At 39.7% G+C, this 16124-nt stretch overlaps 1 protein-coding gene across 2 annotated transcripts in view; it reads right to left on the bottom strand.

Moving 5' to 3' along the window:
- ldlrap1a (low density lipoprotein receptor adaptor protein 1a) overlaps positions 1-16124 on the bottom strand; it is a 25235-nt gene that overhangs the window by 2691 nt on the left and 6420 nt on the right. Inside the window, exons 2-9 of one of the 2 annotated variants that reach the window (XM_024257963.2) lie at positions 8887-9029; positions 6570-6682; positions 6026-6140; positions 4520-4592; positions 3845-3934; positions 1801-1910; positions 1314-1348; positions 1026-1057 (exon numbers count right to left, since the gene is read on the bottom strand). In XM_024257963.2, the coding sequence (XP_024113731.1) occupies positions 1026-1057; positions 1314-1348; positions 1801-1910; positions 3845-3934; positions 4520-4592; positions 6026-6140; positions 6570-6682; positions 8887-9029 (711 nt within the window). The remainder of the gene's footprint in view (positions 1-1025; positions 1058-1313; positions 1349-1800; positions 1911-3844; positions 3935-4519; positions 4593-6025; positions 6141-6569; positions 6683-8886; positions 9030-16124) is intronic. The other variant, XM_024257962.2, reaches the window with a different exon arrangement.

Below are 16124 nucleotides of genomic sequence, written 5' to 3'. Positions count from 1 at the left end.
TGTTTTCAAATTTTCACATTTTTTCAGTTAAAATGTCTATTTTTCAAGTTTTCAATCTGTTTTCTCGTTCACTTTAAACTGATCCAGATTTGACCTCATATGAAACCATCAAAAAAGTTTTATGACGCTGTTCCGCTGAAGCATAAATGATGTCGTCTGCAGCCCTATGCATTTTCAATCTTACAACACTTTCGATTTAGAGCAGAAAAAGAAATTCTTCATTTTTATCACTTGTCTTTTGTGATACTCCCCTCCCCCCTTGAAGCAGCTAAAATGGCGTTGAGCTCCCATTGACATAAATAGAAATGGCTGTGATGTCACCGATAGAAAAAGCTGTACTTCACGTTCTGCGGTACGGATATCGCCTGATTTCACTATTTTGGGACCAGACGACGATAGTAAGCAGTGATTGGTTGAAGAATCTGTCAATCAAACGCTTCGAACGCCACATGCTATTATTGAGGCATCTGATTGGCCAGTTTATATCTTGAATAAATAAAGAAAATATATCGTGGAAAAAAAATTAGGTTTAGTGAGAACATGTTAAAAGAGGATTTTGGCTCTCTGGGACCAGCGGGTACTTCCTGTTTGGAACGCGAGGGGGGAGGGGTTGATCAGTCCAGTTCTCTATGTACTGTCAATGGGAGCTCCTGATTCCTGGGCTTTGCTCTGTTTCACACAGTGTTTGTGTGAAGGGGATGAAATGGGAGACACCACGGCCCTGCGGAGGGTTACTGGGGTTTTCTAGTGATGACGTGATGGAATAGATTAACCCTTTAACACCAGTGCTTCAGCTCCAGCGCTGATTTATTTTACTTATCGTAACTTTTCAACCATTAACGTGATTCCTGCAGATTCTAAAGCAGAGAAAAGCAGCTTTTTTATTTATGCTGATTGGCTGAAAAGTTACAGTATGTTACAGAGTTATTTAAGTGTCGCCGGCGACGTCTCAGGTGTTAAAGGGTTAATGTTAGGTTAGGGATTAGAACTACCACACTATGGTTGACAGCAAATCTAAACTTTACCTGGAAGTGAAGCATAGCTATCCAGAGCACAGCTGGAGACACAAACACAGCAGATTGAAGATTCGTTCAGCGTCTCCTCAAACAATCACTTTCAACTTTTTTCAGAAAAATCACAAACGCACTAATCGACACCAGGTGGCGCCTCGAGGCCAAACAGAATGAAGGAATCATTTGCTGGGTTGAATTTGGTGATGGAACCTTCTTTTTTTTTCTTTAATCATCAAGCAACAGAAACAAGGCAGCTCAAATTTATCAGAACTTTGTCAATATTTACTCAAATCGTCTCACCTGGAAAAAGCTTCATCCAATCCATCTTCTGTTTCCTGGAACACAAACAGTTAGGTTCTCTACTTTTGAAGGTAATCCAGGGATTTTTTGTGAAGTAAAACCTAAACAATATATGTCAAAATGACAAAAGAATAACTAATGACTGGAATAAAAAACAGGATTCTTCTGTTCTTATCTGATTTTTCAGGTGTGAATCATTGAAATCAGAGAAAAAGTCAAAGATGAACATAAAAGTTATTTACGTATCAACTTTAGAGTTAATATTCTGTATTTAAAACATTTTTTAACATTTAAAACTGCTGTTTTAATCCTCAAATGTTTTTCTGATTGAATACAAGTTTTACATGAAAAAAAAATTTTTTGTAGGTTTTTATTTCAGTTCAGTTTAGGAGAGTGGTGGGTTTGCTGCTTCTCTGCCTGAATCATGAAGATGCTGGAAAAAAGATGGATTCCCTTTTAAAAAAGCACAACTAGGAGATGACGGTACCAAAGCGGGGATGTTGACGGTGTCAGGAGGGCTGTGGTTCTGATCCACCTTCCTCTGCGCTCCCGTATTCCCACCGTCTCCCAGCTCCAACAGCTTTTCTGCGGCAACATCTAAAGCAGGAGAAGCAGAGACTGTTGACATGGCGCTCTGAATCTCCCACCCTCACTAATCACAGGAGTTGTGTTCTAAAAATACCCCGCCATAAGTGAAATCCAAAGTAGGATTATAGACTCTTTAAGGCTGTAAAACTCCTCACTACACACTTTCTTCACTTTCCTCTGACATACATGAACATTTTTACACTTTTCTCTCTTGTTTAAACTCTCAAAGTTCAAACATTCCTAGAAAAAGGATTATAGAATGAAAACAAAGATCTGATTGTGATTTATGTGGGTTTGGCACACTGAACAGATTCTGTACAGGAGACGGGGCATGGAGGGCGTTGATTGACAATAGCCAATCGGGATGCAAAATTTATCTGAAAAAAAAATTGGCAAGTCTGTAAAAGCTGAAGCCTAATATTAGCGAAGGACCTCTATACTGCATTTTTTAGGCTTCTAAAAAACTTAAATCGGCTTTTGGAATCAAAAAGAAAAAAACGTGCACAGAAAGTCTTTTTTAAAAGGGTAACACAACAAGACAGTCTGAGACTGACTCCACTCTTCAGCCTAGATTTGAAAAATGCAACACAAAAAAAAGTAAAAGGGGGGTGGGGGGTGGGCTGAGAGGGGGAGGTGTGGTCTAGATCTGTGATTGACAGTGAGGTTAGCTTGAGGTAACTAAAGGATCTTTTTTATTATTGTCTCAATGGAAATAAAACAAAAACATTAGAAGGGTTAGGATCTCCAAGCAGGCTGCATCCCACAGTGGCTCTCTGCTGGCCAGCCAGCTAGGGGCCAGTTTAAGCAAGCTCCACAGCGCCGACCTCCGCTGCTCTGGGTGTTAGCACCACAGAGTAAGCTCCGCTGCTCTTGGCATTGCGGGGAGGGCTCCAACGATCTCAACATTAGCTCCAAATCTCTTTACACTAGCTTCAACATTCTCAACATTTGCTCCAACACTGTCAACATTATCTAAAAGGCTCTCGATATTAACTCCAAAGCTCTCAACATTAGCTTCAACAGCTGACATTATTTCAAAGGCTCTCAACGTTAACTTAATTGATCTCGACATTAGCTTCAACGATCTGGACATAAGCTCCAACGCTGTCGGCATTAGCTTCAACATTCTCCAAATTAGTTCCAACGCTCTTTACACTTACTTCAATGTTATGGACATTAGCTTCCAATGCTCTCAAGACTAGCTTCACACTCTTTACATTAGCTCTAACGGTCTCCACATTAGCTTCCAACGTTCTCAACATTATCTCCAACACTGTTGACACTAGCTTGACATTAGCTCGAACGGTCTCCACATTAGCTCTGATGCTCTCGGTGTTGCAGGGTGATCTTTAACTCTGTTTCCAGGATTCAAAGATGGGCGGAGCTTTTATACCGGAGCTGCAGATCATGATGATGTGAAACTTCCGAAATGACATGGAACTTGCACCAGTTGACCAATCACGAAACTCAACTGTAATACCTTTTGTCAACCTGTAGGGGGCAGTACTGAAGGTTTAGCGAGTTATTTTGGCAATATTATTAATATTATTATTATTATTTTTTTTAACTTGTCCTGTCCAACAGCTGAGCCAACAGATGTGGGCTGAGAGCTTCTTGTGTTGGGCAGATTTTACTGTCACAACAGGGATTTATTGAGTATAAACCCCTGTTGTATTTCATGCTAAACTTTAGCAATATTTTTTTAAATTGTCAGAAATTTGGCAATGACCAACAGACAGCCCTTTAAAAGCCCCATTTAGGTCAACAGACACAAAAAGTTGATTTGCAGGTTGGTTCTCTTTTAAAGTCCAAATAGCCTTTTCTACTTTTGTTGCCCGGTTCTAGCCCTGTGACGCCTACAGGTGTACATGACGCCTACGGCCCCCAACTACCACCACACACTCAGATGAGTTCAACAGGACGTAGATCGGAGGTTTCCTGACCCGCTCCTCTGAGACTCCCCACGCTGTTGGACCTTTCTGAGCTGCTGCTCGCATCTCCAGCAGAACCAGACGTCACTCTTCTTCCTTTCTCTGTGAAGAACAGACAGAAAAAAACAGCTGAGGCTAAAATAACAGACCACAACGTGGAGAATCTCAGAACCAAAGTAAAAAGATGTTCTTTTTAATCTAAACATGTATTATTCAATGTGTAAAAACTGAAAAAATCAACATGTTCAGGTATGAAAATATATGAAAGACTTGTTTTCATGAAGTAACATGAATCATAGTTTCATGAAAAGCAATCATAACAACTCAGACACTGCTCAGATTTGTGGCATTTTTTCTTTTACCAACCAAACTCTGACTTTTCTGCAACAATCAACTTTTGCACCACCAACATGTCTTAGTGACACCTTGAATTAACGCCCTTAAAACCAGTTTGGGAGGTCTCTCTGGGACAGAATGAGTTTAAACATTTAAACAATTAAAAACATTTTTTATTGTAGTTTCAAAACAGTGCGGGAAGGCATTGATAATTGTGTGGAACTTACAGGTCACACCTCCTTCGTTTGATTTCAGTCACTTTTACCAGAAACTTTTAGGAAGTGTTGAAACACTGAGAGGTTCTGAGCTGCTGCGTAGACCGTGTGTGAAAGCATTCCCGGCGCCGCTTACCTTCTCTCGCTACCTGCCAGAGCTCAAACGCCACAGTGAAGGCCTGAGCGACCGTCAGCGCCACAGCCTGCGCCTGCAGACAAAACGCAGCAGAAAGGTCACAGTAAACATGGAGGCTCCCTCACTGTTTCAGCTCAGATGAAGCTGAAGGATCTCCAGGGTTTCAGTGGAACCTTCTTTAACCTTTTGTATTCTCTTGTGAAGCACTTTTAACACTTCTGTTTTTTTTTCTTTAACCTGCAGTTTCTCCTGCTTTGTCTGAGTCGACAACAGCAAGCTGAGAGACAAGGAGGACGAGCGAAGACACAACGATTAAAGAAGTAGTACTGCCACAAAGGATTATTTTAATAGTCGACTAATCACCGATTATTTTTTCTGATTAGTCGACTAATGGAGTCATGGGCAAACTGGATGTAAAGCACACATCTTAACCATCATTAGCTTTAAACTAACTAAAAATGTGATACATAGCATTACCTGTGATAATGCTAGTGTGAATGCTGTAAGCTGTATTTGGCTGCTAGTGCTGATAGCTGAAGATGCTGAAATTGATTGCTGAAAATGCTGAAGTTGATAGCTGAAATCACTGAAGCTAATAGCCAGCTTAGCCAGCTGCCAAATTAGCCTTAAAAAAAGGAAAAAGCCAAAGTCAGCCAAAACAAATAGCATGCAACTGAAATATAACCTAAACTCCAAAATAGCCTAACTTAAAAAACAAAAAAAAGCCTGAATTAGCCAAAAAGCTAGCATGTAGCTGAAATATTAGCTAAACTCAAAATGTTCCTAAAAACCTGTAAAAATCCTGAATTAGCCAAAATAGTTATCATGTAGCTGAAATATTACCAAAACTCCAAAATAATCTAAAAACAACAAAAAAAACCTAAAGTAGCCAAAATAGCTACCATGCAGCTGAAATATTTGCTAAACTAAAAATGTTCCTAAAAAACCCTGAATTAGCCAAAATAGTTATGATGTAGCTGAATTATTAGCTAAACTCCTAATAACCTAAAAAACAAAAAAGCCTAAATTAGCCAAAATAGCTAGCATGTAGCTAAAATATTAGCTTAACTCCAAATTAGCCTAAAAATGGAAAAAAGCCTAAATTAGCCAAAACAACTAGCATGCAGCTGAAATATTAGCTAAACTCAAATAGACTAAAAACCGTGATAAATGTCAAATTAGTCCAAAAAGCTAGCAGAATGCCATTCTAACTATCAACTTTACTACACTCCAACTCCATACAACATAAGGTAACAACTTATCGACTAATAAATTAGTCATCGACTATTTTAATAGTTGATTAGTCGTCGATTAGTCGACTAATCACGGCAGCCCTATAAAGAAAAGTGAAAGTTTGTTCAGAAATTGACAAAATGTCTTAATTTCTGTTTAGTTACAAGATAAATGTAGATAATTTTTTCCCCTAAGAACAGCAGAGGAAATCATGTCCAGAAACGTTTTTCTTTGAGCAGTTGTGTTGACGTGCCTGAACCATTGATGACTCACCTCTCTTCTCTTGGCGCACAAGTAGGCGTGACATTCCAGCGTCCCGTTGAGGGCGTTTTGCGTGATATAGGCAAAGACTTTGTCGTGCAGTTTGTCCACCGTGCAGTAGGATATTCTACAGGTCACAAAAAGAAGAGCGCGGTTGAAGACAAAGTCTCCATCACATGACTGCCAGGCAGCCCTTTCACAGCTGCTCCGCCATCGACTGTGTTTGGACTGATTGACCCCTCCCCTTTCCTCATTCTAAACAGGAAGTGGTTTCAGGAAGCCAAAATGCTGAGAGATAGCCCGATAATTGACAGATTTTCCGAAGCTGCTTTCAGTGGAAGAGGTCACTCATGATTGGCGACAGTAGTTGCCATAGAAACCTGACTCAGACTGACTCAGACCAATCACTGTCGTCTGGCTCCAAATGGTGGCGTCACTATCGCAGAAAAATGGCACCAGAATTGGTTTCAATTAGCTGAAGTTGGGGGTACGGCATGTTCTGTGGGTGATGTCACAGCCAGCTCTGTCCAGATCTCTATATACAGTCTGTGCATACCTGTAGATGGAGACGTTTTCCAGGAGCTGGTTGGTAGTTCTGTCGTAAATGGCGATTCCCTGAGGAGAAACCTTGAGAGAGACCTTCTGGGGCTTCTTCCCACTGGCTTTAGCCTGTCCGGAGCAATTAAAGAGACAATGTTTCCTCCAGATTTAAAGAAAAAAGAGGAGCACGATCATACCCAAATACAAACTCTGGACTGCTGTCTCTGCATTCTAACCTGCTTTTCCAATCTTAGTAATCTGATTAATCGAAGAACTTTTTAAGACTCGACAATAGTTCTTGTGTGTTTGCATTAGATGTTGTGGATCTTACAGTTGAGGAATAAAAAAAAATCTTCATTTAGTTCATCACCCTCTGCCTCTTTAAGTGTCTGGTTTTCAGTTCTTCATTGTCAGGTCATCTGCTCTGTTTTGTCACCTTTTTGCTTCCCCGTGTTTTTTTTTGTTTGGTTTTTTGTCGCGTCTACGTTTATTTATTGAATGTGAAAGTTTCTGTCACCCATACGGGTCTCTGCACATTGAGTTCTACACCATCAGTTTCCTGACTGTATATGCAGACAGGCTTTCCACTGGACCAAAGGGAAGTTAAAGGGTCACCAAGCTGTGAAGTTGGAGGCTGACTCTGTTAACTGAATAAGACAAGTTTCACGTTTCCACTTTGACGGCTTTTATTCTCTTTTTACATCTTTCCGACACAACGTCTCACAACCGGAAACCCCCACCCTCACATCCCCCAACGACTCCTTCCTTCGGAGTAGAACGCCCCCTAGCTTTGTGGGGTGGTAAGTGATTACAAACAGTATTACAAAACAGTAACAGACTCCACCCACTGCCGAAATATTAAAATCCAGTCAGAGGGGCGGGGCTTGGGAACAGGACTGTTATCATGACTGGAGCTGCAGATCATGACGTCAGACTTCAATAATTTGATCAGTCACGACATTCAAGTGTAATACCGCAATTTAACCTGTAGGGGGCAGCACAGTGACAGTTTCTGACTATATTTTCAAAAACTGAACAGGTTTATTTTAATTTGTCAAAATTTGGCAATGACCAACAGACAACAGCTTTAAAGCCTCATTTATGTAGTTCAACAGACAAAAGAAGTTGATTTAGAGTTTGGTGACCCTTTAACTTCTGAGATGAGGTGACACAAATACCTTTTTGTGTTTCAGGAGCAACTACCCCCAGACATTTTCTATATGGTCTAGTCTTGACAGTGCAGTGTGAGTACAATCCAAACCAGGGGTGGACTAACAATTAGACAAAGGTAGGAGATCTAACACTCTGGAGACCCCAAGTTGAGCATTACGTGTCTAAAATAAATTTTACACCTATAACTTTGTCACAAAAAGCCCCCATATCACTAAAAGTGTTTCGTCCTCCCCCGTCTCTCTGAAGCAATGCTATACTCCAGTCAAGAGCAAGTCAAGAGAAGTCAGAGAAATTGTTGCCAGACTGGGCTGTTTCCAGCTCATTAGGACATTATTCAATTCTGATTTTGTGGGTGGACATAATTGGGCCGGTTTGGGAGTGGTTCTGCAGTTTTTACATTTATTTTTAAATATGGTTCAACCAGAGACACGGGGTCCGGGGAGGAAGTGTCATCTTCTCGTTGAGCCACTTTTCTCCTTTGGAATCTGCATGGAGCCTCTGGTCACACGCAAGACGGCGTCAGAATCAATCTGTAGCCGGAAGCGGAAATCGTAACTTTAGCCGGTTGCATCGGCGCAAATTTCCTTAACTGTAAAAAAAAAACTTTCAAAATATTTTAAAATCTTTTCAAAAATATCAGCCTTTGAATGTGAATGAACTGTAACTGTGTTTTCTCCTTGAATCAGCTGATCAGAGCCGCAAAATGCCGTTTTTTTCTCCGTGACAGAGATTGTCATAGAGAAAAAAAACTGTAAAAAGGGTCGATAAAGGAGAGAAAAAAAGGGAAAAGGGTCAAAAGCTTAAAACAATATTTTTGCTGCAGCCTTCAGGGGGAGGGACTTCCGGCTATTAATTCTCCGGCGCCATATTTTTTTCTCTGAAGCCAGATTCTCTTGGAATCTGCAGGATTTATCATGTTAACGGTTGAAAAGTCACAGTAAATCAAAGAACATAAACACTGGAGCTCTGTTGTTAAAGGGTTAAAAGTTGGAAATAGAGGCAAAAAAACCTTTCAACAAAAATATAATTTGAATGATCTATAAAGTCCAAAAAAATTGAGCAGTAATGATTAAAGATGATCTGATTCATAATGACAGACACCCTTACAGACCACAGAGACATCGGCTCATTTCACTGCTGGATCTTTCACTGACTCTGACCGTAGCAACAATCCTCTTGACAGCAGAGGCTGACAGCTCCTCTCCTTTGGGCTGGTCCACCAGCGTCATGCCCAGGTGACCAAGGTTAAAGGTCATCCCCTCCAAGATGGTCTCCCGTGTGTCGGTCCAATTCTCCGGAAGCTCTGTCAAAAGTACACAGAGAAGGTTGAAAACATGAAAACTTTCAACATGAATGCATTTTTTCAACTGTTTGTTGAGTAAAAGTTGTGGATATATGGAAAGAACCTGTGGAAAACAGAAGTTAGAGGAATACAAAAGTCTGCTAAGCTTTAATCTGCTTTCATCTGGAGTGGAAACTATGAAGGTCAGAGGTTCTGTGGATGAAAAAGCAGGGGTCTCTAAACTACGGCCCGCGGGCCAGATCCGGCCCTCCTCCACATTTGGCCCGGCCCCCCAAACTGCTTTGACTAAATTAGACATTTTTCCAGTTTTTTAGGCTAATCTAGCATTTAGCTAATATTTCAGCTACATGCCAGCTGTTTTTGTTAATTTAGGCATTTTTTTCCAGGTTTTTTTTAGGCTAATTTGGAATTTAGCTAATATTTCAGCTACATGCTAGCTATTTTGGCTAATTTACTTTTTCATTTTTTTATGCTATTTTGAGTTCTAGCTATTATTTCAGCTACATGCTTTCTGTTTTGGCTAATTTAGATTTTTTTGAGTTTTTTAAGCTAATTTGGCACTTTGCTAATGTTTTAGCTAGCTATCGGCTTCAGTGTTTTTAGCTATAAATGTAAGCATCTTCAGCTAGTAATCTATCGCAGGTAATGCTACATACCCAGTTTTTTTTGTTTTTTTTTTACATTTTAGTGTTATTTTTTCAGTGAAGATTACAGAAATTGATTATTTTAAATTTGGCTATGTGTGGCTTTCTGGAAAACCGTAAATCTTTACGTTTAGGCTGTGATTGTTACACTTTTTCTGTTAGCCTACAACCCCCCCCCATCAGAAAAGAAAACAGCGATGTGGCCCTCACAAGAAAACGTTTGAGGAACCCTGATGTTAAAACATTAAATGGATAGAACTTGACAAATTTACAGAAAAGAATGGAATTGGATGGATGAATACTTTTTGATGAGAACATTTTCTCTCATACTAAAGGGAGTGATCTTAGAGAATGGGCAATTCAAGTGAAATAACTAGAGCTTAAGAATGGTGCTGTACGGTGGAACATGAAGAGGTCCTGGTGCCGCTCCGCAGACTCCCTCCCTCTGTCTCGGGGGAGGGAGTCACAGTAGGTAAGAGCTGAAAAACATCACCTCAAGGTTCATCCTTCAAGCTTTTTATCTCTTCTGGGAAGTGGTGCATACCACAAACGCATGCTGGAACATGTTCTCACACACAAAGGAAAGCTGCAGGATGTCAGAGCAGCCAGAGCTTCTGCAGACTAAACTATCGGAAACAGACATACCAACAACTGAAAGACCAAAAGGTAGATTCAAACAAAGAAGCAGCCATGCTACCAATGCAAAGTTTCAATAATTTGTGACACAACCATTACAAAGTTTTTATCGTCCACGTTCATGTTAGTTCAAACACAAGTGAGATTTGAGGCTCAGTGAAGGTGATGCCGCAAACTACAGCAGGGAAGCCACAATTAGTTGATTAATCACGACTAACTGACTATTAAAATAGTAGACGACTAATTTAATAGTCGATTCGTCTGCACGGCAGAACTTGTGTTCCGTGTTAGCATTATGTGGATGCATAAGTACCTGAAGAGGAAGCGCGTTGTGACTAAGAATGATAACGCTGAAGAGGGGCTGTCGTCTAGGTCAGGGGTCAGCAACCCTTCACTGTAAAGGAGCCACCTGGGCTCATTTTCTACTGATCTAAACCTAGAAGGAGCTGCATAGTCTTACTTTAACCTTTAAGACATTTGGATTTGCATTCATGACCTTCTTTTTTTTAATGATAAACATGAATTATGTCTATTTTTGGTACGAACAAAAGCAAAAATATGAAAAGAAACTAGAATCTCTCAAAATGTTATTACTTTTTTCACATTTAACAGAAGCTCAAATAACGGCTCTTCAAAATAAAAGATGCTCTGTGGATCATCTCAGTGCTGCTCTGGGCAGCTAGTAACTAATGTTGTTCAGCATAAGATAATATGTGCTTTTACTCACAAAAGATCAAACTTTTTACCCAAGTTTTTCTTTGCATATAAAATCTGTTCATTCTGGAGGTAGAGTTGATCAAACAAGACGTCTTCAGGTCAACAGGATGTAAAAACCTACATAGTTTATCATTTATGTGAACCTCAGACATCAATTTATAAATGTAACTAATCTAAATTAAATAAATGATAATTAAGTAATCCTTACTTTTTAAAAAATTGCTACTTTCTTTTTTTTTTTTGTTCTTTTCCACCTCTTTCTCCTCAGTAATCTTACACTGCTGGGTTTTGTTATTTTAGTTTGGGGTTGGATCTTGGTAGTCTTAGTTTGCAGGCTTTGTTTGTTTGTTTTCTTTAGGTAGTTTTGGTTAGGAGGAGCTGCTGATTCTGATGGTCGACATGGCTGGGTCAGCAGTCTCCATGACTTATCTTTTAGCATCAGCCTCGACTTTTTATTCTATTTTATGTTGGTTTTAATCTCCGTTTTAAATTTGTTTTATTTGGTTTTATGCTTTTTATGTTTTACTATTGGCACAATCGTCTGTGTTTGCTTTCCTTGCGTTCAGCACTTTGGGCCTCCTTGACTGGTGGAAGGGGCTTTATAAATGAATGAATGAAATGAAATCTTACGTTTGGCCAAGGAGCCACCGTGGAGAGATAAAAGAGCCACATGTGGATCTGGAGCAGCAGGCTGCAGACCCCCTGATCTAGGAAAGCTAAGCTAACATTAGCGCAAACTTATTAGTTAAATGTTTTCTGTGAATCCCTGCAACCTCTACCACACTGGAGTGAAATGTCTACTGAAGGGAGCATCTGCTCTGCAAAGAGATTTAGTCTTTTTGCAAAACATGTAGAGTAGACTTTCCTAGCTACGAGCAAGAGCCAAAAGTCAGAGTGTAGTAAAGTTGGATAGAGTTGTGAGCACCACAAAATTCACTTTAGTTATATTTGAGTCAGTGAGACCAAAACTTTATCTTTAGTGAAAAATAGTGTCTTTGTTACCATAGTTGACCTCGTTTGATTTAAGTCTTGTTTTAATGCCAGAAACAAATGCAGCTGCAGGATTCAGTAAAGGCGAGGGTCGGAAACTCCATTTACCTTGGGATACTGAAGGTAGAGTCTGGCTGAGTCTGGGCCGTATGGGGTTCCATTTGGGCCAAAAATATGTTTTTGCATCCACTGTCTATATCTTTGGTCCATTGTTTATGTCTACGGAACCATTTTATTGAACATTTGTTCATGCCTATGTACTAGTAAGAAATATCTTTTGCGTTTCCTGTGAAACGACAAGAGCTAACGACGCTAGCAACTGTTGCTAAAGACTTTTCTGAAGACCAGATCCAACGACAAAAGTAAATGCAAAGTTTTAAACATAAGGCAAATACAAAGCTATCTTAAGGATGGACATGAAGAAGATATTGATTAGTATACATTAAACTTTCATATTAGGGCGGGGGCCGTAAATGGCCCGCGGGCCGCCAGTTTGACACCTCTGATTAAAAGTTTAATAAACTATTGTCTTATTTGTCTTTTTTTCTAGTTAGTATGTAGCTTAAACAGTTCAAGTTTAAAGCTTATGATGGTTAAGATGTGTTTTACATTCAGTTTACGCATTCAAGCGTTTTATCGATTAATCGTTAACCTGCATCCTTGTTGGCTAAAAGAATCTTTTTATGGTGACGTCAGACAAAATGGTGACAGGACCGGAAATGCGAATAGTTACTTCCAGTGTTTAGGTTTAGAATGGCAAAGCTGACAGCTGAACACTGTTTAACACAATTTTACATAAATAATAAAAGGTAACCTTACTGATTTCAACAGAAAAATGTACAATAGTTATTTTATGAATGTCCTGCTGAACTGCCTTTGCATTTTCTGTCTTAGATTGTTCACAAATCTAAATACAGATTTGAATAATCCTCCAATATTTAAGGTTCTATTGAAAATTTTGACCTTTAATTTGAGCAGATATTATTCTAATTTTGCTTAATGCTATATGCACGTGTTTTGAGTGTTATCAGCACAAAAAATGGTGAAAATTCATGTTGGCCACATTTAATAGGTGCAGCCAAGATGCAGATGCTGCATGTTTGCCACACGTGTTTAAACTGCACCCAAGGCAGCATTTAGTTGTTTTTTAATCAGAGGTATTTGTTGTTTTCTGGGGTATTTTAAGGAGTAATTGTAAAAATAGGATTGTTTTTTTTTTTTTAAGTGGCACAGCGAATCTTTTAAGTGCTGCCACAAAGCCTTGTATTTTTAGCTTTCAAAATAAGAGCGGCCAAGACAAAAGTTCAGCTCTGGCCGTGTGTATTTTAGAAATTATTTACGACTAATCCCTTTTTGATAAATATTGTTGACGGTTTCAAATGATTTTTCTCCTTACCTTTATTATCCTGCAGGATCAAACACAGTTATGATCAACAGCAAAGAGGAGCTACGTCAGAAAATAACACAACAGTTATTAATTTTTCTTTATTGTCAGACATGTTGTCTGACTTTTGCTCTGTTTTTAGTGATTTTGTGAACACAGAAATGTAATATACTTTAGCTGGACAGAAAAGATCATCTGCAGCTCGTCTCATCCCCATCGTGGAAAGCTAGCATTAGCATTAGCATAAATTAGAAGAAGAAAATCTAAATGACCTTCATAGTCAAACAAGCAGCATAGGATTTTGGGGAAGCAGCTGTGGAGCATTCTGCAGGAGAAATACTGACATTTGATCTAAGAGGGAAAAACAATACAACCTGATAGGATATTTATAAATAGATATTGTACAAATGTCCGTTACAATTGGCTAGGTTACCTTTCATGATTTACGTAAAATTGCTTTAAACAGCGTTCATTGGCGTTCTCAACCACAGATATAATAATATATAACCAGAAGTCCCTCTACACACTCGCCGTTTTGTGTGACGTCACGTGAAAAGTGTCTATAAAAGCATCAATATTTACTTTAAGAGGCACCACTACAATATGCTCCTTTAAGTTCTGAAACAGAGACCGGCAAACAATTGATATACCTTTCCCTTCCACTGCTGCCATATGTTAGCTAAATATTCAGCGATTTCAGAAACTGTCCAAAATGCTTCACAAAAAAGGCGTTTGCAGCTTTTTTTTTTCAAAGGAAGTGGATGTTTTCTGCACATTTTTAAAGATGACCGAAGGAGGTTTTGCCTGCTCGACCAACAGCAGCTCTGCTTTCACTAATCCCAGGAGCGGAGCAGGTACCAGGCACCATGCAGCCTGGGAATGCGAAGCACTCTGAGCTCAAAGGCCACCAACGGCTGTGAGAGGAAACAGCTGAGTTCGTGTTTGAACACAGAGACCTGATGACCCCAATCCACACAAACCAATCCACCATCTGTTATGAGGGAGGTGACTCACGATAGAACAAGGTGTTGGAGTAACTTCTTCCAGGACATAGAACTACTTTAGAAAAACGGCACACACAGTTAAAACATTTTGACATTACCTTTTTTTTATTTGGTTTGTGTCACTCATTGATAATTTTTGATGTAACAGTTGAAGTTACTTTGATTTACTGTAAGTTTTTTAATTGGTAGCATGATAATTCCAGTAGATTGTGACTCGTTAAGCTGCTTTTCTCCTTCACAATCTACTGGAATTATCGTGTTAATGGTTGAAAAGTTACAGTACATTAAAGATTTTGTGTTTAAGCGTCACCGGCAATGTCTCAGGTGTTAAAGGGTTAAACATCTGGTCTGTTCGTAAAGTTTGAAAATCTGGCAAAATCTGATTTAAAAGTTGAGTAAAAAACAAATATTTTTCTGCTGGTAAAAACCAAAACTGTATTTTTCAGCAACAATGATGAGACCAAGAAGTAATATTTTATCCTTTGAATAAAGTTTGAGCAGTGATTCAAACAAAACTGAAACAGGAAGTGATGTCATCTCATCTGTTTACCATCTGCATCAGAGGATCAGAAGACATTTTTGGATCCACATATAAGAACCTGGGTCCAATTTGAAAAAAGGCAGGAGAGATGAAGCATCTGGTTTGTTAGAACTAGGGCTGGGTATTGATGATCATTTCCAGAATCCATTCGATTTGATCCACTCAATTGAATTCAACTCACTCCCATTTTGAGTTTACGCGGTTTACACATTTAGACACAATTGTTTAGAAATACATCAAAAATCCATCCATTCATTTTCCTGACCGCTTTGTCCCTTTCAAGGTTGCGGGGGTGCCGGAGCCTAACCCGGCTACTGATGGGCGAAGGCGGGGTTCACCCTGGACAGGTCGCCAGTCTGTCTCAGGGCCTCAATCACACCCATTCACTCTCACATGCACACCTAGGGGCAATTTAGAGTCACCAATTAACCTATGAAGCATGTTTTTGGACAGTGGGAGGAAGCCGGAGTCCCCGGTGAAAACCCACGCATGCACGGGGAGAACATGCAAACTCCACACAGAAAAGGTCCCAGCCGGGATTCGAACCGGGGCCTTCTCGCTGTGAGGCGAGAGCGCTAACCACTGCGCCACCGTGCAGCCCATTGATCCAGGCTCTTGTGAATCGAAATTAATAGTTTCTGGAAATTATAATTGATACCAGCCCTAAAATTCAGGACGTGGCGACATTTGTAATTGTAAGACACGAGTTGCATTTTTACTCACCACATGGTGGTGGTGAGGTTTCAAGAAAAAGTTAACAATTTACCGAGGCTAGACAATTTTTCTCCAAAATTTGACATCAGTCATTGGCTGCTCAGGCACATTTTGAGGTTGCGCAGTGGCAGTCCAGTGTTGGGTCCGGATGATGCCATTACAAAATTGACCACGGCAAGGTTCTGCCAATGCCTCACCATCGCGCAGTTATTTTGGTGACCGTAGCATTGAACACATTCACATGCTCTCCTTCACCCTGCCGAGCTGCTTCATCATGCCTAAATGTTTTAGAAAACATTGTGTCATTTCATTTTTGTAGGAGCTGTTTAAGCACCACCAGAACAGTTTCAAAAGTACTGGTTCGGCACCAAATAGATCCAAATGGTACCTACAGTAATGTTAAAAAATTAGGACACCCTATGAAAGCCTTTAGAAATATAATTAGAAATATACTTCCAAAATAAG

Source organism: Oryzias melastigma, linkage group LG11 (genome assembly GCF_002922805.2).
Source record: "Oryzias melastigma strain HK-1 linkage group LG11, ASM292280v2, whole genome shotgun sequence".
Classification (NCBI taxonomy): Eukaryota; Metazoa; Chordata; class Actinopteri; order Beloniformes; family Adrianichthyidae; genus Oryzias; species Oryzias melastigma.
This window is presented reverse-complemented; position numbering and strand designations above follow the sequence as displayed.